General features: G+C 40.4%; 1 protein-coding gene across 2 annotated transcripts in view; it reads right to left on the reverse strand.

The window, feature by feature from the left end:
* The window catches only part of Pus7 (pseudouridine synthase 7), a 47,539-nt gene extending 26,305 nt beyond the window's left edge, over nucleotides 1–21,234 (reverse strand). The window contains exons 1-6 of one of the 2 annotated variants that reach the window (XM_042684760.1): nucleotides 21,052–21,234; nucleotides 13,590–13,989; nucleotides 11,570–11,654; nucleotides 11,342–11,443; nucleotides 9,075–9,219; nucleotides 127–238 (exon numbers count right to left, since the gene is read on the reverse strand). In XM_042684760.1, coding sequence (XP_042540694.1) covers nucleotides 127–238; nucleotides 9,075–9,219; nucleotides 11,342–11,443; nucleotides 11,570–11,654; nucleotides 13,590–13,989; nucleotides 21,052–21,163 — 956 coding nt within the window. In that variant the 5' untranslated portion in view covers nucleotides 21,164–21,234. Of the gene's footprint in view, nucleotides 1–126; nucleotides 239–9,074; nucleotides 9,220–11,341; nucleotides 11,444–11,569; nucleotides 11,655–13,589; nucleotides 14,014–21,051 lie in introns of both variants that reach the window. The other variant, XM_042684759.1, reaches the window with a different exon arrangement.
* Nucleotides 21,235–24,342: the final 3,108 nt, after the last annotated feature.

Consider the following 24,342-nt stretch of genomic DNA (forward strand, 5'->3'; position numbering starts at 1 on the left):
TATCTCACCTACTGCTTACGAAAACTACACTTATATACTGATCTATGTTCTGCTTTCCTTCCATTAGCAAGGAAAGAGGAAACACATTCCTGTTGTTTTGATTTTATATTAGAACAAGATACTAACCTTAAGTATTTGGACAGCACATTAATAGCATCCATGGTATCTTTGTTTTCCTTGTATAGAACAAAGTGGCAGTAACTTCCCCTAGATTTTGGCCAAGAATGTTTTCTCGGATCTTAAAAACAAAAAATTATGTTATATATATGTCATAATAGTTATTTTGAGAGTTTTTAAATGTAATTCTACGTAGCTCATTTTTTGTTACAAGATCTTTAAGACACAAAGCAGACCTAGCATGACAGGAAATATGGCTTAAGCGGGTATAGCCATTAGACAATAGACATTAAACTTTCTCTGAACACTTAACATTTGTCTATATCCTGTAGGATATGTAGGTAATATAAAAAATGAATAAGATAAACCAGCAGTCTTCATGTAACAGCTACACAGAAGAGCCTGTGGTACAGGAATACTAAGTTAACTTATGTCAACAGGGCCTACTGGTCTAGGCCACGTGCAGTTCAGAGGCAAACAGCTATTACGAGGAACTTACCAGCTTGCCTCACAGCCAGACAGGGGTTCACGCACTGAGTGGCAATGAGTAGGGACAGAGATTGTGAAGTATGGCTTTGGTGATAACAATTAGATTTTCCAGGAACAACTACCACTGCAAGTTTAGCTAATGTCTATAATAAATTCACAAATGTCTACCTGATAGAGTGGTTAGCATTCAAGACCTGATTGTCTCTTCCAGGAGAAAGGAAACTAAGAAATTAAACCTCATTAAATGCTAACTTCTAAGTCACTATGATTTGGATGGAAACTGGAAAACACTGCATGACTTGGGAGAATTTGACTTTTAACATTGTTATTTTAACTGAATCTTTCAATTCCATTGTAATCTAGAACCATTCATTCAAACAATAAAACATTTAGATTTAAGCTGCTCAAAGAATATTTTGAAAAATTGATAAAGGAACAATACATAAGCCACAACTGTACTGTGCAGACACTGTGCAACATTCATAAATCCCATGTGAAAGAGCTGCAGCTGTTATTTGAAGACCATTTCTAGTTCATTTGACTTCTATAACTCCACAAAAGAAACTATGAAATAGTATTTTGCACAACAACATAGAATTTTTCTTTTATAGCCCCTTTTTCTTTCTCCTTAAAAAAATCTTCTCACATAAACTCATGAATCCTTTCCTTCAGAGGCTTAAACTGCTCCCATTACTAATGGTAACTGTCTATCTAGCTTTGTCAAGGCAAGAGCTGCCTGATAACAGATTAGTGACTTTGGCTAAAATGTAAAGAATCAATAAACCCTCCCATAAAACTGCCATGGTATATATGACTAGTAAATCCATTTTCATTCTTGATAAATATAGAAAAGTATCAAGTATACTCTTGGTGTCAATTACTCAATTTCTTCAGAAAACTGAATGGGAATTTTTTTTATTAGTTTTCCTTCCAGCTCACTAGCAGTTAATGAAGTTGTCCACATTTCGCACTTATGAAAAAATCATTGGCATTTCATTTTATCTACATGAAACACCAACTGCTCTTACCTGCTGTAGTTCTGACCTCTGTCCAAATGCACAGCATAAGGAGCACAAAAGAGCAATGTTTATAATAATATTAAGGTGCTTTAGAGGTAAACATGCAATGAATCGCATGGTAAGTTTAATACTAAGAACTTCTAGAGCATGTGGTACTTATGTGGTAGATTAACAGCCATTCAGACATTGACAGTGGAATGTTGCAAACAAGTAGAAAACTCACCTACAGGTACAGCTTCCTTGTCTCAATCCATTCACAATGGGTGTGTCAGTTCATACTCTAAGCTACATTGCTTGTATACATGGGATACAACAAAAGATACTTCTACCTCATCCTTCCAAATGATGCTTCTCCATCTAGAGATTTGTTTTTGTATATATGAGAAGACATGTCCAAAATTTTTTATCTTTGGTGCTGATTATGGTAATTATTGTTTTGCTTTATATTTTTCCATGCTTTATAAATTTCCCATATTGAAGTATAACTTTAATATTTGAAAAATACTGATTAGAGTAATACTAGTAACACTCCTTAAATCTGTAAGAGATGTTAGAAGATTTAAGATATGATTTATGAGACATCTATTCAGTGCAATGGTCTGACCTTATTTTTATCATTATTTGGCAAAGCCACATATACAAAGACAGTTTTTGAGACGTTCAGGGCAAAATTAAACATATTGGGTTACTAGATACTAAGAAATTATTATTATTATTTTGCCAGTCCTGGGACTTGAAATCAGGACCTGGCCAATCTCCCTGAGCTTCTTGTGCTCAAGACTAGCACTCTACCACTTGAGCCACAGTGCTCTGCTTATGTGGTACTGAGGACCTGAAACCAGGGCTTCATATATGCTAGGCAAGCACTCTACCACTAAGACACATTCCAGCCCAAGAAATTATTTTTATTTTATTGGATATGATATGGCTAGTTCTTTTTTTTTTTTTGTCGGTCGTGGGGCTTGAACTCTGGGTCTGGGCGCTGTCCCTCAGTTCTTCAGCTCAAGGCTAGTGCTCTACCATTTGAGCCACAGCACCACTTCCAGCCTTTTTTGCTTATGTGGTGCTGAAGAATCAAACCCAGGGCCTCATGCACGCAAGGCAAGCACTCTACCACTGAGCTACCTTCCCAGCCCCTGATATGGCTAGTTCTTACCTGGTAGATACATACTTAAGTATTTGCTTTAAAATGCTCCAAGAAAAAAAAGGTGTAAGAGAAGTATCAAAGCAACAGAATGTTTGAAGGTGGTTACACAGAAGTTGTATATATTACTACTTCCTCTATTTGTGTGCAAGTTTGAAAAGGTCCACAATAAAAGCTTAAAAACAAGTGTGCTACTAGCTGTTTAGTGCATTCACAAGTATAATGTTGAGAAATGAGTAAAGCTACAAGACTAAAAATCTAAATAATATTCCTCTTGCAAGAAACTGTAATGTAAACCGGGCTCCGGTAGCTCATGTCTATAATCCTAGCTACTCAGGAGACTGAGATCTGAGGATCATGGTTCAAAGCCAGCCCAGGCAGGAAAAGGCTGTGAAACTCTTATTTCCAATAAACCACCAGAAAACTGGAAGTGGTGCTGTGGTTCAAGTGGTAGGGCGCTAGCCTTGAGCTGAAGAGCTGAAGGACAGCACTCAGGCCCAGAGTTCAAGCCCCAGGACCAACCAAAAAAAAAAGAAGAAAGAAAGAACCTGTAATGCATTCTATTAGCAAGTCATTGAACATGCATAAAACTATCTCCTCTGTAAACACCAAATGGAAGTATTCTTTTTCTAAGTGTACTCAATAGTCAAGGATTTGTGCTGGGAATATATGAATATATATATGTAAATTTTTTGCGGGGGAGGGTGCCAGTCCTAGGGCTTAAATTCAGGGCCTATGTGCTGTCTCTGAGGTTTTTTTTCTCAATGCTAGCACTACCATTTAAACCACAGCTCTACTTCTGGCATTTTGGTGACTAACTATAGCTAAGAATCTCACAGATTTTCCTACTTGGGTTGGTTTCAAATCACAATCCCTAGTTCTCAGCTTCCTTGAGTAGCTAGTAGCTAAGATTATGTCCAGCAGCCTTAATTTGAGCAATTTTTCTTACTTTATTAAATAATAAAGTAAAAATAATAAAACTGGTTCCTAGAATGCTACATATTATTTAGCCTTATAATTCAGGTGAAGGTAAGACAACTTCCAAATATTTTTGAGACACTACAATTTATAGCATAATTGCAAATTCCTAGGCTAGGTAATATAATTCCAGGAGGTTGCTTCCATCTTCTTAGGGACTGACATAGCAGCCCAGATAAGCAGAAACAGAAACCAGATAAAATAGGAAAACATGTTCAGGAATAATCATGTATTGAGCAAAAGGTCCTCATGAATAAAGAAGGAAAAATGTATATAGCCCGAAAAAGACAACGTGATGGAGCAACACATAAAACATTCTTCCTATTTAAGTCCATTCTCACCTCTGTATCCCTGTACACCAATCTCTTAGCTTCTTCAATGATTCTGCCCCATCCACTATCTTTACCTAGTCTCCTTCCTTAATTTCTACTTTTTTTCCATTGGCTCTTTCTCTTCAGTATATAGTCCTAGCTCTTCCATCATAAAAGCCAAATTTATTTCCTCTTTTCCTCAACCATGTTCCCTTCCTTTCTCTTTCTCTTTAGTTTGAGAAAACAACACGTATATGGCCCTTCACCAAAACATACTGTCTAAACTGGTTTCCAACTTCCTCAATCCATTAAGACTGCTTTGGCAAAAAGAAACCAGTGATATCCACATTACTCAACTGGTAGACATGTTTCAGAGTCCTTAACTGACTGTACCTACTTGGGACATTTTTCTACTGCTAACCATTCTGATTATTGAGATTTCCTGTTAATGAATAATCTATAATGCTAGTCCCTTGCACAGAGCCTCTTTATTTCTGCTAAGCTCTTCCTTCTAAGGAAGAGGCATCCCAGGGATGCCACCTAGAAACCATTTCAGAAAGGGATCACAGAGCAGAATCCTTTTTCCTTCCTTCCTTTTTTTCTGAGACAGGTTGTCATTATGTAACCCAAGCCGGCTTTAAACTTGTGATCTTTCTGCTTTACTTCTCAAGTTAAGAGATGACAGGAAAACTGGAGGTATGACTCAAGTAACAGAGCACTAGCTGTGAGTGAAAAATGCTAAGCAAGACCACAAGGTCCTAAGTTCAAGATTAGAGTATCAGCACAAGAGAGACAAACAGAAGCAGATATTAAGAGTGTACTACCATGCTGCACCCCAGAATCTTTTCAAAAATTTAAGTCTGAAACAAGTACAGAGAAGCATTTGAAATGTACACTCTCTCAAAATCAAATTAACTTACTTGTTTATGTAATTATTAAATATCTTTAGAATATTGCAAATCTGCCAGATAATGCATAGCCCATCAATAACAATTTATAATAGCATTTGGTAGTAAGTTTGAAAACTTTACTGCAAAGTTAGATGCCGATGGCTCACATCTATAATCCTACCTACACAGGAAATTGGGATCTGAGGATTTCAGTTTAGTCATATCTCCAATTAGCCAGCAAAATGTCACAAATGGAAGAGTAGCAGGGCTCAAGGGGTGGAGTACCAGCCAAGAGCAAATCCCAGTGATAGCACAAGGAACTGAGTTCAGCCCATCAACACAGAAACAGAACAAAAAAACCATTATTGCAATTGTTGCAATGAAGCTTTAAAGTCCTACACATTCAATTTTAGGTAAAGTGGCCCAGGAGAACAAGTTGTTGTTAGTACAGAGTTCTATTTGCAGGTTCAAAACAACAATCTCCTGATACCGGCTCTACTGCTTTTTGTTTGTTTTGTTTTTGGTGGGTCATGGACTTGAACTCTGGGCCTGGGCACTGTCCCTCAGCTCTTCAGCTCAAGGCCAGTGCTCTACCACTTGAGCCACAGCACCATTTCTGGCTTTTTCTGCTTATGTGGTGCTGAGGAATCGAACCCAGGGCCTCATGCATGCGAGGCAAGTACTCTACCACTGAGCCACCTTCCCAGCCCTCTATTGCTTTTTTAAATAACTGGCATTTACTTAATGCCATTTTGAGCTTGTGGATGGGAATAATTGTGTAGAAAATGCTGAATGCAGGTTCCTAGGTGACTGGGCCACAGACAAGTATTCTGTGAAGTAGTGGAAGAGTAGTGCTCCAAGGCAGATTAAGTCTATCTTTGAATAAGTGTCACAGTCCTTAAGCCCAAAACATTTAGAGCTCAGTGCAAAGGCTGATCCAATCTGATCTGTCTTTTTGAGTCTATGTAAGACAAGAACTGCTTTTTACTGAAGATATCCAAAGAGAAATGGGGAGGGGTGGTTAATGTTACCTAGGCTTAGCATTTCAACTTGAAAACCTGAAAAAAAATGACTGGAAAAAAAAAGTGGGTATGGAATAGGCACAGAAAATAGAAATGTAGACAGAACCTGAGTGATAGGCATGATATTCAAGAGAAGAAGGCAGGAACACTTAGGGCTACCTTGGCTTGCAAACTCTCTGCTTTGCTCTCCTCATAAAACTTAGCATTCTTAAAGAAATGAGGATCATTCCCAAGAAGCAACCACTCAGAAAGATAAGGTCTGACTTTTCCTATTTGCTTCATGACCATCCTTTGCCAAAGGTGGCTGGCCAAATGATGGTAATCAATATAGGATGCTTCCCTAGCAGCCACCCACTGCACTCACTCCTTTAGAGAACTAGAGAACTGAGACCAGATGCCCAAGGGTATTGTTATATGTAGTAAATTACCTCTCTATTGTTACTAGCTATATACAGTCCTTAGAAGAACTGAAAAAAGTTGCTAAGATTATTTCCTACAGGGCTTATCCCTTTTGAGCAACCATGGCTGAAGGCTATAAGGAACTATTCTGTAGGGTTCATAACTAAACACCACAGAAACATGTAACAACAGGCAGATCCTCCTGCCTCACTCTCCCAAATGCTGGGATTACTAGATACATGTGCTATACCTGGCTTCATTTTCCTTTTTTTGGTATCAAATGAGAAGTGACTTTTGACCTCAACCTCCTCTTCCTCCACACTAGACTCACAAGGCTTCTTGTCTCTGTGATGATTTTCTTAGGCTTAGTCACCCTTCCTCTGTTTCTTTATACTCTTTCATTTCACTAGAACCAAAGTAATGAACAATAAAGGTTTCATTCACTCACAGTATTTAACATTTAAATTAAAGAAAATACTGACAGAGCCCTAATGGTTCCAACCATCATAGTCTTGGGGTTTTTCTTTCAACAAATATATCTTTTTTTTTTTTTTGGGGGGGGGGGTGGTCAGTTGTAGGACTTGAACTCTGGGCCTGAGTGCTATCCCTGACCTCTTCAGCTCAAAGCAAGCACTCTACCACTTGAACCACAGCACCACTTCCAGTTTTCTGGTAGTTAATTGGAGATAAGACTTTCTTGCTTGGGCTGGCTTTGAACTGTGGCCCTCAGATCTCAGTTTCCTGAGTAGCTAGGATTATAGGCATGAGCCACCAATGCCTGGCTCAACAAATGTATCTAAAACTAACTGAAGACTAGTAGGACAGAACTTGAAAGGTGTTGTGCTAGTTACTAGTAGAGAAGAAGAGTAATTGTAATTTTCATAAACATTGTAGCTGATGGTTTAATAAGGAAAAGGAACACATCTAAATTTTCTGTTTTCTATGTAAATAGAAATCTACATGGCTGAAGAAACAATATTACAACATAAATACCTAAGTGATTCACTGATAATACATTCATTTCAAATGAATACACACGAGAAGATGGGTTTACTCGAGTATATGGTCATGTTCCTAAATATATCATAGTTTTTATGTATTGAGTGAAAAAGACATTCCTAGTTGGGAAGCCAAAGCAGAAAATTTGCTCCAGGGGTAAAAAAATGTTTAACAAGCATTTTAAATATTCATCAGAAAGTTTTCAGTCATCCATTAAGAACACAGGGTGAATCAGAAATGACAAAATAATGACATTTGCAGGGAAATGGATGGAGCTAGAAGAAATCATGTTGAGCGAGGTAAGCCAAGAGCAAAGAGACAAACAGTACATGGTCCCCTGATAAGTGGATGTTAAATCCAAAATGTTAGATGATAGGACAAAATTAACAGGACTTAAGAAACAAATAACTTCCACTCATCTGGTCAAACCACTACTAAATAACTCCATGCTCCTGATCACATGTATGGTGTAATATGTGTACACCGTTATATGTTATAGACCGTGATAGACAATTTTTTTTGAGGCGGGGGGTCTGGTCGTGGGGCCTGAACTCTGGGCCTGGGCGCTGTCCCTCAGCTCTTCAGCTCAAGGCTACCGCTCTACCACTTGAGCCACAGTGCCACTTCCAGCTTTTTTCTTTTTGCTTATGTGGTGTTGAGGAATCGAACCCAGGGCCTCATGCATGCAAGGCAAGTGCTCTACCACTGAGCCACCTTCTCAGCCCCCATGATAGACAATTTACTCCAGGAAAGTTAGAATGTGTTTGTGACTTTAACTGGGAATCACTATCCCACAATACTGTGAAATTTGGGAAATTATGTAATCACTTAATCACAATTAAAAAAAAAAAAAAAAACCACCAGAAAACTGGAAGTGGTACTATGGCTCAAGTGGTAGAGCATGAGCCTTAAGCTGAACTGCTCAGGGACAGCTCTCAGGCCTAGAGTTCAAGCCCCACGACTGACAAAAAAAAGAGAGAGATCTTTCATGTGATTGTTTCTAACATATTTATAAGATTATTTCTTTGTTGCTTTGTATGTCCCTCCCCCACGGTATAACCCCTGCTTTCACTATATATGATGTTGGTATATGTGGAGGGGAAGGGAAAAAACAAATCATTAAAACAGGGATACAGGAGGACCCATTGCAACAATGAGATGTACAAGTCATTATGTCAAAAAACGAACTTTACAACTTTGGGGGGGGGGGGGGATGGAGGATGTGAAGGGATAAGAAGGGGAAACAAAGGAGGAGGCTACAATGTTTGATAAGAAATGTACTCATTATCTTGCCCATGTAATTGTAACCCCTCTGTACAGTATTTTCACAATAAAAAAATTCGTTTATTTAAAAAAAAAAAAGAACACAAGGTGAGTAATAATCCTCCCATTTTCTTTTTGTATGGCCACTCAGCCCATTTTGCTTTTCAGCAAATGTAGCAGCGAATATTACTAACATTTTCTCAGGCACTACTATAATTCTACAAATCTTTACTCACATACAAGATTGAACACCCCAAACCTAATAGGCTGCAAGACTGCTTTGATATCTGAAATGATTATTCAACCTCTCTAAAGCAGTGACATAATGGATATCTTTCTCTGCACAACAGCAAGGCAGCCTTTGGTGACAACAAAGGCAAATGAGGAGGAGGATCTGTATCTCATGAGTGCAGAGCAAGATGGAGGAAGTCATTCCCACTTACTTGCCAAAGCCTTTTTTCCAGCTGCATGGTAGGCTACAATGTATTTTCTGCCTTCTCTATCCTCTGTTTTTGTCTCTAATCCTGGAAACAGAGATTTAATAGCTTGATGGATGATGGTTCTTTTCTCTTTGGTGTCCTCAATAACCTATTAAAAACAGAGTGACACTACCACTTTAGCAAGAATTAAATAGGGAGATAATACAACGAATTACTAAAAAGAAAAAAAACAGCTTACCTTATTAACTGTAAAATACCAAAACTGCCTGGCCTAACTTTGGAAATATTTTATAGCTTTCCAATTGCAATCCTAAGGGCCTGTGTGTTGACTGAGGCATGCTAAGCACTATACCAAACACTACATACTCTGTTTTATTTAATCCTTATAATCTTCCTATCCTACCATCACTGTATCTATTTACAGCTGAGGAAAATGAGGCTGAAAGAAGTCATAGAATATGTTTGAGGTCATATAGCTAAGGAGAGCTGAATTTGATAGCAGACGGCTGGACTCAGAGGCTACCAAGCACAGAAGCCACTGCTCATCATCTCTGCTAGATAAATGCTTTAGGGAATCACAAAAACAACAATAACAAAAAGTAGGTGAATTAGACATTTTGATATTTAGAAACACTATCCCTTACACAAGTCCAACTCACAACTGCCTCTTGAGTTGTTCTCTAATTAAATTATTATATAATGAAGTCCTAACACTTTAGTTCACTATAATAATAAAAAAACATCGACTCAACAAGGAAAATGTAACTTACTAGCTATACAACTTTTTTTGATTTTTGAAGCCATCACACTAATAAAAACCATTCTACTGCTACTCAAAAGCACAAATGATATATGTCACAATTTAAAAAAACAAACAATGTCACAAAACAATGCTGATACTGCTTTGAATGCACAGATATTTTCTATGTTGTTTACTACTCCATTTAAAAACCAGTGATTGGGAGATCTACAACCTGTTTTCTTAGTCTGATTTAATGAGTTGCAACATGAGAACTACCATTCCTGGCTAAACTTGATAACACTATAGGATTGTCTCTAGCCCCACTAGAAACCAGGAAGCCTTGGAGCCAGATCAGGAGCACACATCTCACTAAGAAGCAACAGTAGTGCTGTTGCAACAATGCAACTGTCATTCTGTGGTTCTAAACAACAGATTTCTTTGTTGATATTTTTGGTCATATTTTGCTCTGTGTGTGTGTGTTTGTTGGTACTATAGGGCTTGAGTACTGAGTTCTTGGTTAGATTTCTGGCTTACTGCTGGCACTCTAGTATGCCTCCACTTCTGTTGGTTAACTGGAAATAAGAGTCTCAGATTTGTCTGCATGGACTGGATTCAAAATTTGATTCTCCCATCTCAGCCTCCCAAGTCCCTATTCCTAAGAATTATGTAGGCTTAAGCCACTGGTGTCTGGCCATACTTTCATCTCTTCAAACAAAACCAATTTTGTTAGCTAGGGATGGTGATCCCCAGCTTTAATCCCAGTAATTCTGTACTACCATGGCTGAGGCAGGATGGAGTTTGAAGCCAGCCTGAGCTACATAGTAAGACATTCTTTCAAATACAAGTCAAAACTTCTTTTTGTTATAATTAATCTGCTCTTGATAAAAATCTATTAGTAAACATGACCTCTCAGATCAAATAGGATTAAATCATCCCTTTTTAAGCAGTATAAATTTTATTAGTATGTACTAATTGTACAGTGTTTTCATACATGCATATAAAGTATTTTGATACTGAAAGTACTTTGATATCAAACCTCTCATCACTGTCTCCCTTTACTTTCCCCCAGACCCCATTTGACAATCATGTTATCCTTCCCCTCCTTTCCTTTCTTTTTTTCTTTTTCTTTTAGGCCTGGATTCCAATTATAAGAGAGAATATGTGATCTTTGTCTTTCTCAGTCTGGCTTCTTTTGCTTAAGATGAAAACATAGTAGCTCGGCACCAGTCTGTAATTTTAGTTATTTAGGAGACTGAGATCTGAAGATCTTGGCTTGAAGCCAGCCAGGGAAGAAAAATCTAAGAGACTCTTATGCCCTAATTTATCAGCACAAAACTGGAAATAGATATGGCTCAAGCCATAGAGCAACAGCCTTGAGCAAAAAAAGCAAAGCAAGAACGTAAACTCCAGTACTGGTATACACACACACAAAAAACAATTGTTTTCAAGGGACATTTATGAACATCCAACCAAAAAGCAGCAAACAAAACTCTGAAAACCTTCTCACAGGTGTTTCTGAACTACTTACCTCAATGGCAACACTGGCTTCTTTATTTTTAAAAAGCTGGAGCTCTTCCAATTGCTGCTTTTCTTCAGCTGTCAAAACTGTAAACACATTTTCTGATGGGTCCTTTAAAATAATCATGAGAACTCAATGGGTCATACAGAACTCAAAACAGTAAAGCTCTGTATTTCTATGATCTCTATAAAATGCTATTTTATACAAAAGGTGACATTTGCTAGAAAGCTACTCTACCTCTTCATCCACAGGAACAGACAAGTCATCCAAATGGCTGATCTGTCCATCTTTTCCAATTTCATGAACAATGAAATCAGAGTATCTGATGAAAAGAGAACAAAAATTTTTAGGGAATATTTATTTCCTATTAATTTTAGCACACAATGAGCCTTACTGTTGTACATAACAAGAGATTTCTTAAACATCAACAGTGTGAAGTCATATGAAGTTATTTCTTTCCCCTGGGTTTTCTAATAAATGGTAAGCCACACCTTGGCTTGACCTTACCAGAAATTTCTAGAATATGAATACTACCACGTGCATAAACAAAAGCTAAACATGGTTATATAAGCAGACCATATTAAATCATAAAATATAGTAAATGGCTAATTAAATCAGAACCCTGTAAGTCTGCTAATAACTACCCTAAGCTTGTATCTATATACAATACTTTATATTCATTATTTACAATCTTTTTTTTCTTTTTTTTTTTGGGTCCGGTCATGGGGCCTGAACTCTGGGCTTGGGCACTGTCCCTCAGCTCTTCAGCTCAAAACTAGCACTCTACCACTTGAGCCACAGCGCCACTTCCAGCTTTTTTCTTTTTGCTTATGTGGTGCTGAGGAATCGAACCCAGGGCCTCGAGCATGCAAGGCAAGCGCTCTACCACTGAGCCACCTTCCCAGCCCCTATTTACAATCTTTTAACAACTCCATTGTGATCCACTTTTTGGGTGAAGCTGAACTAAATTCACATCCAGAACCATCCTGCTCCAATTATCACCTTCTTTTTACTACAAATGTGATATATTTAGATAAAAGAGTTTTAAGACTATATGACAAACTCAGGAGAAAACTAAAAACTATTTAGAAGAATTTAACAAAATAAACAGCACTAACCTACATACTAATAATGCATGTCATTTGACATTTTAATTTTATCTACTCAAAACAGTTCTGGGAAGCATCTTCTCTTGATTAGAAATCACAACGGCCATGTAGTAATAGATATCTGTAGTCCCAGCACTCCAGAAGCTAAGGCAAGTCAGGCACACATGGCTCATGCCTGCAATACTAGCTACTCAGGAGGCTGAGATCTGAGGACTAAGATTAGAAACTGGCCTGGGCAGGAAAGTCCGTGAGACTCTTATATCCAATTAACTAATTAAAAACCAAGGTGGCAGAGCACTATCCTTGAGCAGGGACACTAGCTCAGGAACAGTACCCAGGACCTGAGTTCAAGCCCCACTATCACCAGCAGGAGGCTCAAAAGTTTGAGGCTGCCGGGCGCTGGTGGCTCACGCCTGTAATCCTAGCTACTCCAGAGGCTGAGATCTGATGATCTCGGTTCAAAGACAGCCCGGGCAGGAAAGACCGTGAGACTCCTATCTCCAATAAACCACCAGGAAACCGAAAGTGGCGCTGTAGCTCAAGTGGTAGAGCACTCGCCTTGAGCTGAAGAGCTGAGGGACAGCGCCCAGGCCCAGAGTTCAAGCCCCACGACTGACAAAAAAAAAAAAAAAGTTTGAGGCTAGCCTGGCATAAATGGGCAGACTCTGTGTCAAAAAAAAAAAAAAAAGGTGGGCACCTGTGGCTCACACCTCTAATCCTAACTATTCATAAGGCAGAAACCTGGAAGAGCCAGGTTTGAACCCAAGTTGGGCAGAAAAGTCTGAGACTATTTCTAATTAACCAGCAAAAAATTGGACTGAAAGCACAGTGCAAGAAGTAGAGCACCAAATCCCTAGCACCACAAAAAATAATTCAAGACCATTTACTCATTTAGGTAGTTCTTCATTCTATTCCTTTTTGACCGTTGTTAAGTGTAAATAGTCCTTGAGGTTAAAGAGCTAAACAGACTATATTGCTGGCTAGGAATGTGGCTTAGTTCATGAAGCCCCTGGTTTGATTCCTCAGTACCACGTGAACAAAAATAAAATTAAAAATATTCTACTAAAAATAAAGACTATACTGCTGATTTCTTTCTAAAGAAAAAAAACTAATATGCTATAAAGTAACTTCATATATAAACAACATACCTTTCTTTTAAGATTCCTGAGAATCCTTGATGAGAACTTACAAACTTTGTGATGCCTACATCAAGTTCAGTGAGGCCATGTTTCATCATGTCTGCAAAACTCTCTGGCTCCTCCTCCTCCTCTTCCCCATCCTCTGAAAGGCCATCTTCCTCTTCCTCTTCTTCCAAATGAGCATCAGAATTCTTTTTTCCTTTCTCCACACTTATAGCTTCTAGTGGCCCAGGTATATTCTCACTGCTGGATCGACAGTCACTCTCCAGCCCATCTTGACTTTTGGTTAGATAGCAATCAGATGAGACCTTCTGTTTCTTCGTTTCCTCAACTGGGGCCTCACTGTCATTATCTTCAACAACAAGGGACCCACGTTTCAGGGACATGCCTGTCACCTCCATCTTTAAGGCTCCAAGAAAACATTTAAGACAATCTTTGAATAAGGGGAAAAAAAGAGTAGGAAGTAACAGTCACTTACAAATAATTTTGTTTCAGCATAGTTAATTCTGTTCAAAGTGTGGTCCCAAGAATCATTTATTAAATTACTTTAATCACTTTTTAGGGATAGAAACCTGGCATATAGGGCTGGGAAGGTGATTCAGTGGTAGAGTGCTTGCCTTGCATGCATGAGGCCCTGGGTTCAATTCCTCAGCACCACATAAGCAAAGAGAAAAAAGCCGGAAGTGGCGCTGTGGCTCAACTGGTAGAGCGCTAGCCTTGAGCCTAAGAGCTGAGGGACAGTGCCCAGGCCCAGAGTTCAGGCCCCACGACCAGACCTCCCTCCCCCCAAAAAAAGAAAGAAACCTGGCATACTTCTTCATGGATCCTGACAGTATGCATCAAGAGCTTTAAGAATTTGTATGTACTCTGATCCAAATTACTTATTTTAGGGATTTGTCAAGAAAACCAAAAAAAAATGCTTCAAGTTTTATCTATATGATATTTTAGTGCTTTTCTTTTTTGGCACTCAGGAAATCTAGAGCTTTGTGCACCCTAGGCAAACACTCTTACCATATAGCTATATCCCAGACCCTTTCAGAGCTTTGATTTTAGGAAATTAACAGGGAAGCCTGAGTACAAACTGCACAATATGTAGATACAATTTACTGGAAACTGAGAAAGGCAATTACTTCTAGGGAAGGTCTAGGTGACTAAGCACAGCAATGGGAGACTTGTCATTTGGTGAATATCAGTCATACCACTGTATTTCATATATGTGTACCTTTTCAAAAAACTGATGAATATGGTAGTACATAAATGCACATGAAAGCATACTCATGCCACAATTTTAAAAACAAGAGAGCCAGGAACCAGTGACTCATACCTATAATTCTAGCAACTCAGAGGCTGAGATCTTGAAGAGGTAGGTTCAATGCCAGCCTGGGCAGAAAAATCCTCAAGGCCCCCATCTCCAATTAACCAGCAAAAATCTGGGATAGAAATGGTGGTAGATCATCTTTGTATGAGTCCAGTGGTTGTGGGGTATGGTTTTTATTTTGTTGTTTGGGTTTTTTTTCCCCCTTCCTGCTCCTGCACCTCCATTTTCAAATGGTTTGTAGCTGATGTTCACTAAGAGACTGAGTACTTGGAACTGTCCCACTGATGGAAGGAACTCCTACCTAAGAAAGTGCATTTCTTCACAGAGCTGTGCCATACCATCCCTTGGCCCTCTGCTGGAAAAGTAGAATCAAGGCTCAATAATGCCTTTTTAATTGTATCCTCTAGTATTATAGACGTAGGACAGTACTGTATCATCCCTCTGTGAATATAAATACCTTGTACCTGCTTTATGATACGTAGTGACTGTGCTTTATCAGAGCTGTTTTTAATGATGTTACTCAAGAATGTTTTCTTTCCAGATGATGATTGAGAAGGTAATAAAAAAAAAAAAATGGTGCCAGGTACCACAACAGTAACAGAACTTCGCATTTTTCTGGGGTTTTGTTTTTTATCTTTTTTTTCTTTTTATTAATGGATGTGCTGGATGTCTAATTTTGTTCAGATGACCGCAGAACCTGGAAAAGCTGTTGCTGCTATTGATGCATAACATACTGCTATTACTGGTCTTTTTATATAAATATAAATATATATATACATATATATAATTTGAATTTTTTGAAACTTTAGCTGTGCTGTCAACTTTGGAAAAAGTATCCCAGTTTACCGTGTTAAGTTGGCACTGTACAGAAATTAATAGCCATATTGGTCTAGAAATGTTAAATTTAATTTTTTTCCATTTGTACGGGGTAAACGCACTGTATTAAATATGTAAGGTCTTAACTACGTGGGTTTGATTACAGAAACTAATAAAGTATTCTCTAAATAAAAAAAAAAAGAAATGGTGGTAGAAAACTAGTAGTGAGCAAGTAAGCTGAGCAAGTACATTACTCAAGAGTTCAAGCCCCAGTACTGAAAACAAAACAAAAGACAAGGACAATGAAAAATTATTGTATAATAGGTATAAAAAGGGTTAGTTTTATGATGAAAAGTTCTAGATATTGATTGGAAAATAATGTGAATACTATTACTGAGCTGTATACTTGAAATAATAAAGGCAGTAAAATTTGTATTTTAGATACACATATAATTAGTGTGTATGTATGGGGGAGGGGAGAGGAGGCAGGGTCTCACTACATATCTCAGGCTGGCCTCAAACCCAAGGTCGTCCTGACTCAGTCTCCTAATAGTTAGGATTATAGGTGTGTTCCACCATGAACACCAAAAAAGAAACATCAAAAATTGAGTTAAGCCTGGCACTGGTGGTCTGAGGATTATGGTTTGAAGTCGGCCTGGGCAGAAAAGTCTGTAAGATTCTTATCTCCAATTAACCACCAGAAAACTGAAGTAGTGTTCTGACTCTAAGTGGTAGAGTGCTAGCTTTGAGCAAAAAAGTTCAGAGACGGGGCTGGGAAGGTGGCTCAGTGGTAGAGCGCTTGCCTTGCATGCATGAGGTCCTGGGTTTGATTCCTCAGCACCACATAAGCAAAAAGAAAAAAGCCGGAAGTGGTGCTGTGGCTCAAGTGGTAGAGCGCTAGCCTTGAGCTGAAGAGCTGAGGGACAGCGCCCAGGCCCAGAGTTCAGGCCCCATGACCGGACCAAAAAAAAAATTAGTGAGCAAATGTTCAACAAGCCGTATTTTCTCAGTACAGAGTAACTCAAAAAAAGAAGTAAACACATGGCATTCTAAATAAATGTATCCAAGTTGACACCAGTGCCTATAATCCTAGCTTTAGGAGACTAAGATCTAGAGGACTGTGGGTTAGGAGCCAGCCTAAGTAGAAAGTAATGGACTAGAGATGTAGCATATACACACACCCTTATTTGTCCTGAAAGGGAATGCTGGTACATGAAATTCTATTTTATTCCTACTTTCTAGCAACAAACCTGCTGACACAGAGATTGTCTACATTTGTTATTTCTGGTTTTGCTTTTTTTTTTTTTTTTTTTTTGGCAACAAGGACTCATATATAGCCCAAGCTGGCCTTGAACTCAGAATCATTCTACTTCAGCCCCCTCAGCACTGGAATTCCAGGCCTGAAACCACACCCAAGCCTGAAAACAGTTATTTTATCACAAAAAAATAAAAATTAGTTGGGTATGGTGGTACATGTCAATAATCTCAGCAGTCAGGAGGCTAGGAAGGAAGTTGTCTAGGTCAAATCAGGGTACATAGTGAGTTGAAGGCCAGATGGATTACACAGCAATACCTTAAAAATAAATAACAATTCAGGAGTCTGATATCTGAAGATTGTAGTTTGAAGCAAAAATCTGTGAGACTCTTACCTCCAATAAACTATCAAAAAAGGCAGAAGTGGTGTGGCTTAAGTGGTAGAGCACTAGCAATGAGCACAAAAGTCCAGGGATAGTATCTGGGCCAAGTTCAAGCCCCAGGACCAGCAATAATAATTATTACTATAATTATAAATTGATAAAAATTAAAAAACCCAGCCAGGCACTGGTGGCTCACAACTGTAACCCTAACTACTCAGGAGGCTGAGACCTGAGGATCATGGTTCAAAGCCAGATCATGGTTCAGACTTTCCTGAGCAGAAAAGTCTGTGAGACCTCATCTCCAATTAACTACCAGAAAACCAAAGTGGCTCAAAGTGGTAGAGCATTAGCCTTAAGCAAGAAGTTCAGGGACAGCACCCAGGCCCTGAATTCAAAGCCCCATGACTCACAATAATAATAATAATAATAATAATTTAAGACCTAACAGATTAACATTTAATTGGCTCATTTTACAATGTATTGAACAAAGTACAACAGACCAAGGCTTACAGAGACTGTGGTCTTACAAAACTGACATCTGACAGAGCGAAGTCAGAGTTTCAGAAAAACCTGAGACTAGAAATGAACGCATGAGCCACATTTTGAACACTGAGGGGAAGGGTGGAAAAGGAAATGTAGAGGGTGTGGGATAGACATTCCAACCCATGAAAAAGTAGGGAAGGGGCTGGGAAGGTGGCTCAGTGGTAGAGCACTTGCCTTGCATGCATGAGGCCCTAGGTTCAATTCCTCAGCACCACATAAGAAAAAGAAAAAAGCTGTAAGTGGTGCTGTGGCTCAAGTGGTAGAGAGCTAGCCTTGAGCTGAAGAGCTGAGGGACAGTGCCCAGGCCCAGAGTTCAGGCCCCACGACCGCACCCAAAAAAAAAATTAGTATAACTTGATAAAAGGCTTAAGCAAAGGATAGAGAAGGAGCATTCAAATACACTAAGAAAATGGTAAGGATACAACAGGACTGGGTGACAAAAGTGGAGAAAAGATGCATCCTAGGAGGACTCAGGTTTTCTGCCTTTGGGGACCCAAGAGGACAGTGTAGCTCTTGCTGATACAAGAACCCCAGAAAAAGGAGCAGGTGGTAGATGAGCCCACCTGTAGTCCAATGGTGGTGTACATTCTTGATAGACACCTAAGTACAGATGTCCTATGGACAGTACTTGCATATTACACATACCTTTACAAAAACCCAAAATGGTTCTCCAACAGCAATCCAAGGCATCTAACTGCTATCACTGCATGATACACTTCCAGAGGCCAAAAGTAAACAAGTATAGCCAGGAAAAGCCTGGCTCAGGAAATTTACAATCAGAAAATTCATCCTCCCATTCTCTCCAACCCTCTTCCCCCATACAGAAACATCTGGCTTCCACCTTACAACTCAGAACCAAATCTGGGTTTTCCCTATAACTCAGTGGGACATATAACCTCATGAAGCTTCTGCTTCTTTCTCTGTAAAGTTGAATTATGATATGAGCACCAGTGGCTTGTGTCTATAAAATCCTAGCTACTCAGGAATCTGAAGATGAAACCTAGGGGACCTCAGCCAGAAAAGTCCAAAGGACTCATATCTCCAATTAACCAGCAAAATATTGGACTGGAGGTACGGTCCAAGTGGTACAGACCCAGAGGCAATAGTAACTCTGAGGTCCTGAGTTCAAGACTTGATACTGGCACCTGCGCGCACCACACACACACACACACACACACACACACACACACACACACACACACACACACACACACACACACACACACACACACACACACACACACACACACACACACACACACACACACACGGCTAGAAACCTGTAATTTTTTGCTACTCAAAGCTAGCTTGGACATTAAGGTCCATGAGACTCTTATCTCCAATTAATCACCTAAAAGCCAAAAGTAAAGCTGTGCCTCAAGTGGTAGCGAACCAGCCTTGAGTGAAAAAGGTAAAGTGCAGATCCCTGGTTCTTGAGTTCAAGTCCTAGTACTAGAGCAAAAAACAAAAGCTGGGCATAGTGGTGATGGTAGAGTGCCTATCATACCAGCTAGGAAGATTATGGCCTGACTGGCCCTACCTGGAAAAGAAGTCCCAGTGCTCAAGTAGTAGAGCACTTCCAAGTACAAGGCCCCAAGTTAAAACCCCATTTCTATGTTAAAAAAAAAAATCCATTCAAATATTAGACAAGGTCTTTTGATATATATATACATACACATGTATATATACACATAGAGAGAGTGTGTGAGTGTGTGTGTGAGTGTGTGTGTGTGTGTCTGGGCTGTCCTGCAACTAAGGAAACTCCTTCCTCATCCTCGGACCCTTAAGTGCTCCTAGTACACCAAACTTCTATACTCACAACAGAAATAAAGTTGAGCACTTTTTAAATTTTAATATAACACTGACAACAGTATTTTAAAATTTTTCCTCTGGAATGAACATCTGAAAAAGAGCTAGATTAAGGTTGATCCTATTTCAACCTTCCATTTTTAAGTACATTTATCCTCCAAGCACTATATCCCAATATGCAAAACCAAATCATGAGCTCACTGAGTCGTTTATTCTACTAATATTGAATATATGTCTTACACTATTGTAGGCATTGGAAAAAAAATGGAAAAACTCCCTGCCCTTGAAAAACATATTCTATTTTAGGATATATTCAGATAAAAAAATATCTCAGAACATCAAGCCTCAAAGAAAAAGCAGAGCCAACAGGGCTGAGATTGATGGGGTGGTTTGGGGGGAAAGCCTCTCCAAAAAGGTGACTTCTGAGCAAAAATTTGGAGAGGAATAAGTATCTGTGGGGAGAGCATCAGGAATGGTCTGTATATTAGATCTGAGGCCGGAGTTATACCTTAGGTATGGGTGAGATCAGCTGGACTATTCTTTCTTTCTTTGGGTGCAGTGTACTTTTCATTAGTGCTCAAATGGTCCAACCTTTAACAAACGATTTAAGTTCAAGTTTCTAGTTAGCCGTGTTCCTCATGATTGAACAACACAGCCTCTCAATTGTTTTTTCTTCTTTTGCAGTACTGAGATCTGAACTAGAAACAGTGATTTCGACAGATCGCACAATAATCTCCCTGTTAATGGGGCATACTATTTCACGGGTTGGGGGGGGGGGGGGGGATAGAGGGCAGAAGGAAACACCCCCAAGGCCAACCCGCTGGCTTCTAAGCCAGGGAATACAACCAGTCAGGAGTCCTAGAGGCCCGGCTGGCACGTAGTAGACTCGCAGCCAGTGCAGAGGTGTGACCAGCAGGACGAAGCACGTGGGCCGGACCTGTAGCAGACGGGCTGGGGGAGTGTGGGGATGCGCAGGGCTCTGGAAAGGCCGCTCTTCAGAGAGGGAGCCGAGCTCAAGAGAGCGTCCGGGGCAGAGCAAAGAGAAGGAAGTGGGGGGCGGGGGTCCGTGCGCGAGCTGACAGCGCCCGGGAGGGACGACAGCGCGAGCGCTGCGCCCCCTAACGACCTCGGGAGAGGGGAGCCGGAAGCGGGAGCGGCGCCCGCGGGCCGAGGCGCAGGACCTGCGGGCTCCCGCCGCGCTCCCGCCGCGCTCCCGCGGGCACGGCCGTAATGGAGGCGCCCGGGGCAGAGAGCTGGGCTGGGCGCCTTCCCGAGGCCCGCCCAGATGGGATGCGAGGGCCGGCTGCGGGCTAGCGGCGGGGCCCGAGCGGGGAGGCCGTGCACTTACCCGGAGCCTGGGAGCACGGGCGCGGCGCGGGCAGAGCGGCGAGGAGGCCCGAGCTCGGCTTGCGGTGCTGGACGAACACTCGGAGGAGGAAGCAACGAGTGCCGGCCTGCATAGGCGGCGCGGGTCGGGAGGGCCGGAGGCGCACGAGAAGATTCGCCCCGCCGCCGGGCTCGCACACGTGCAGCGCAGCGACGCGCGGCCGCTCCTTAGGCCACGCCTCCGGGGCGGAGCCTGCTCGGTGCCGCCGTGGGCCACACCCCCGAGGCAGAGCCTGCTCCTTGCCACTAGGCCCCGCCCACCAGGAGCTGGCTGGAAGACCCAGGAGGAGGGAGGAGGGAGGAGGCGGGGAGGGGCGGCGCCAGGTACGCGGGCGCGAGCCTCCCGCAGAGTTACTGGTTGGTCTCACTTGGGCTTCGGCGGGGGTGTAAAAAGTGACTCGGCAGTGCATCGAAGAGTTCTGTAGATCTTTAGGACTTCGAACGCAGCGACTCTCTTATTCGTTGTGTTTAAATAAGCTTCTTCCGCCTACTTGTGGCCCTTCACTGTGATTATGGACGCACACTAACTGCACGGGTTGATGGCTTTTACTGTGACAGTTCCAGCCCTGCGTGTATTAACGTGGTTTTGCTTTTGTGCACGCGTTGCGGCTCTTTCTGGTTGCGCTTCATCTCACAGTTAATAATACTGAAAAGGGGCTCTATGGCAGCCGATCCAAAAGCACCATTTCCTGAAGCCTTCTTGCTTGACAGCTCGCCAATAGAATTTGCTTCAAGAACCCTCATCGTGGCTAGTTTATGCATCTGTACAAAACAAAATAAAATTCAGTTCCCTTATGCTCTTCAAGTAGCACACCAAATCCAAGCCCTTAATAGTTTTTTTAAGTTTCAATTCTAAGTGAAAACTAGTGTTATTTAAAAACCTATTTTTGTTTGACTTGTTTTTACTACCTAGGTGTAATGTGGAAATTAGGTCCACAGACTGATTCTCTTAAGATTATTCACCTCAGTAATCTATCTAGAGATTATTCCTGTCCTTTTTAAATTTTTATTCTTTTCAGGGTCTCATTGTGTTATTTATTCAGGCCAGACTCAAACTCAGACTGTTTGTTCCTCAAAGTCTTGAATTCTGGGGTTACAATTATGTACCACCATCCTGGTTCCTTTTCTTTATCTTTAGACCTAGGTGCTGGTGGCTCACACTTGTAATCTTAGCTACCAAGAAGCCTGAAATCTGAGACTTAAAGTTCGAAGCCAGTACAGGCCAAAAACTATCCAATTATCCAGCAAAAATGATGCACTAGAGGTATGGCCCAAGAGATAGAGTGCCAGCTGTGACTGGAAAAAGCTGAGCAAGAGTATAAGGTCCTGAGTTCAAGTTCTGCTACCAGCACAAAAACAAAAGTCCATGTACTTGGTCAATGGTTAGTACATAGGTGGACATTCCAATGAAAGTAAAAGCAAATATTTTAATCAAAACTATACAGGAATAATCCAATCCCAAACTTTTATTTTTTAGTGGAATAGAATTTGAATTCAGGGCCTATAGCAAGCACTCTACCACTGGAGCCATGCCTCTATTCTTTTTGACTTTGTTATTTTTCTAATACTGTCTCCCTTTGTGCCCAGGCTGGCCTGAACTGTAATGTTTTTTATATCTCCTGAATAGCTGGGATTACAGGCCAGCCTAGAGTCTTACTTTTACTGTACATTAAAAAGTATCTTCTGCAGGGTGCCAGTTGTTCACACCTGTAATCCTAGCTATTTGAGAGGCTGCCTGGATAGGTAAATTCTCAAAAAAAATACCAAAACAACACCAACAACAAAAACCTTTACAATCAATAGCTGGGTACAGTAGAGTATACTTGTCACCCTAAATTACATGGGAAGGTAGACTTGGAGAATGGAGATTCCAGGCCATTCACAGAAGAAAAGTCATTAAGAATCCATCTTTCCCAGGGCTGGGAAGTTGGCTCAGTGGTAGAGCGCTTGCCTTGCATGCCTGAGGCCCTGGGTTCGATTCCTCAGCACCACATAAGCAAAAAGAAAAAAGCCGGAAGTGGCGCTGTGGCTCAAGTGGTAGAGCACTAGCCTTGAGCTGAAGAGCTGAGGGACAGCGCTCAGGCCCAGAGTTCAGGCCCCACGACTGGACCCCTTCCCCCGCCCCCCAAAAAATATATATATTGGGGCTGGGAAGGTGGCTCAGTGGTAGAGCGCTTGCCCTGCATGCATGAGGCCCTGGGTTCGATTCCTCAGCCCAAATAAGCAAAAAAAAAAAAAAAAAAGAATCCATCTTTCCCTAAGTGTTAGGTGTTGCATATGTACCTGTCATACCAGCTAGCACAGAAAGTCTAAGGTGTTCACTTAAGAGGGCATTGAGACTATATTGCAGCACAAATAAACAAAAAGCACCAAAAAAAGGGCTAGGGCATGGCTTAGTACAAGGTTTTGAGTTCAAACTCCTGAAAAAACAAAAACATGACAAAAAAAAAAAAACACTTTCAGATCGTGGCCAAACTCCTTGTACATGTAAAGGAAAGACCTTTTATGTTTTCTTTTTTTTTCACTATTAGCTGGCTCACAGTCAAAACCTATCCTTGTACTTTTTACCTAAACTACCTTAGCTGTAGCCCCAGTGAAACATGTACTTTGAGTTTGTTTTCCAGAATGTACAACTGCTTATTGGTTATTGCTTATGGTTAAAAATAATGCAAGAAAATTCAAATCCCTTTCTCTACTGCAACTCTAATAAATATTTAACAATTGAATGTTCTCAACTTTCAAATTCTCTCTATTTGTCTATGTCCATACAACTCTGAATGCACCCAATCTCACCAAATTCTCTCTACTTGGGTATACAGAATATTTTTAACCCCACAACAGCATTATGGATTGCTGTGTCTGTCATACATGATTTCCTTATGATTGTCTGGTATTCTGTACATTTTAGAAGACTTTTTCCTTCTCTGAAGAAGGGAATTAATTGTTTTCTGAGCACTCTTGGTCACTCAATACAAATATTTGTCATCAAACCTATATAATCAATTCTAAAGTATTTATTTCCATATCTAGTTCTTATGCCAAAAAATGAATGTTTTAGAGGTAAAAATTTAGATCAACCTCTTTATTTACTCATTCATTCATTCATTCAATTGTAGTTGAAGATTGAACCCAGGACTTTGCATGCTAGGCTAGTATTCTATCAGAGCTTCTCTTCATCCCTATTTAAAATTGTTTTATGCCAGTGTTAAAACTATTTGTGAGTCAAATTATTCTGTAAAACTTTTACAAGGTT

This window comes from Dipodomys spectabilis, unplaced genomic scaffold (genome assembly GCF_019054845.1).
Source record: "Dipodomys spectabilis isolate Male_0828 unplaced genomic scaffold, ASM1905484v1 ptg000089l, whole genome shotgun sequence".
Classification (NCBI taxonomy): Eukaryota; Metazoa; Chordata; class Mammalia; order Rodentia; family Heteromyidae; genus Dipodomys; species Dipodomys spectabilis.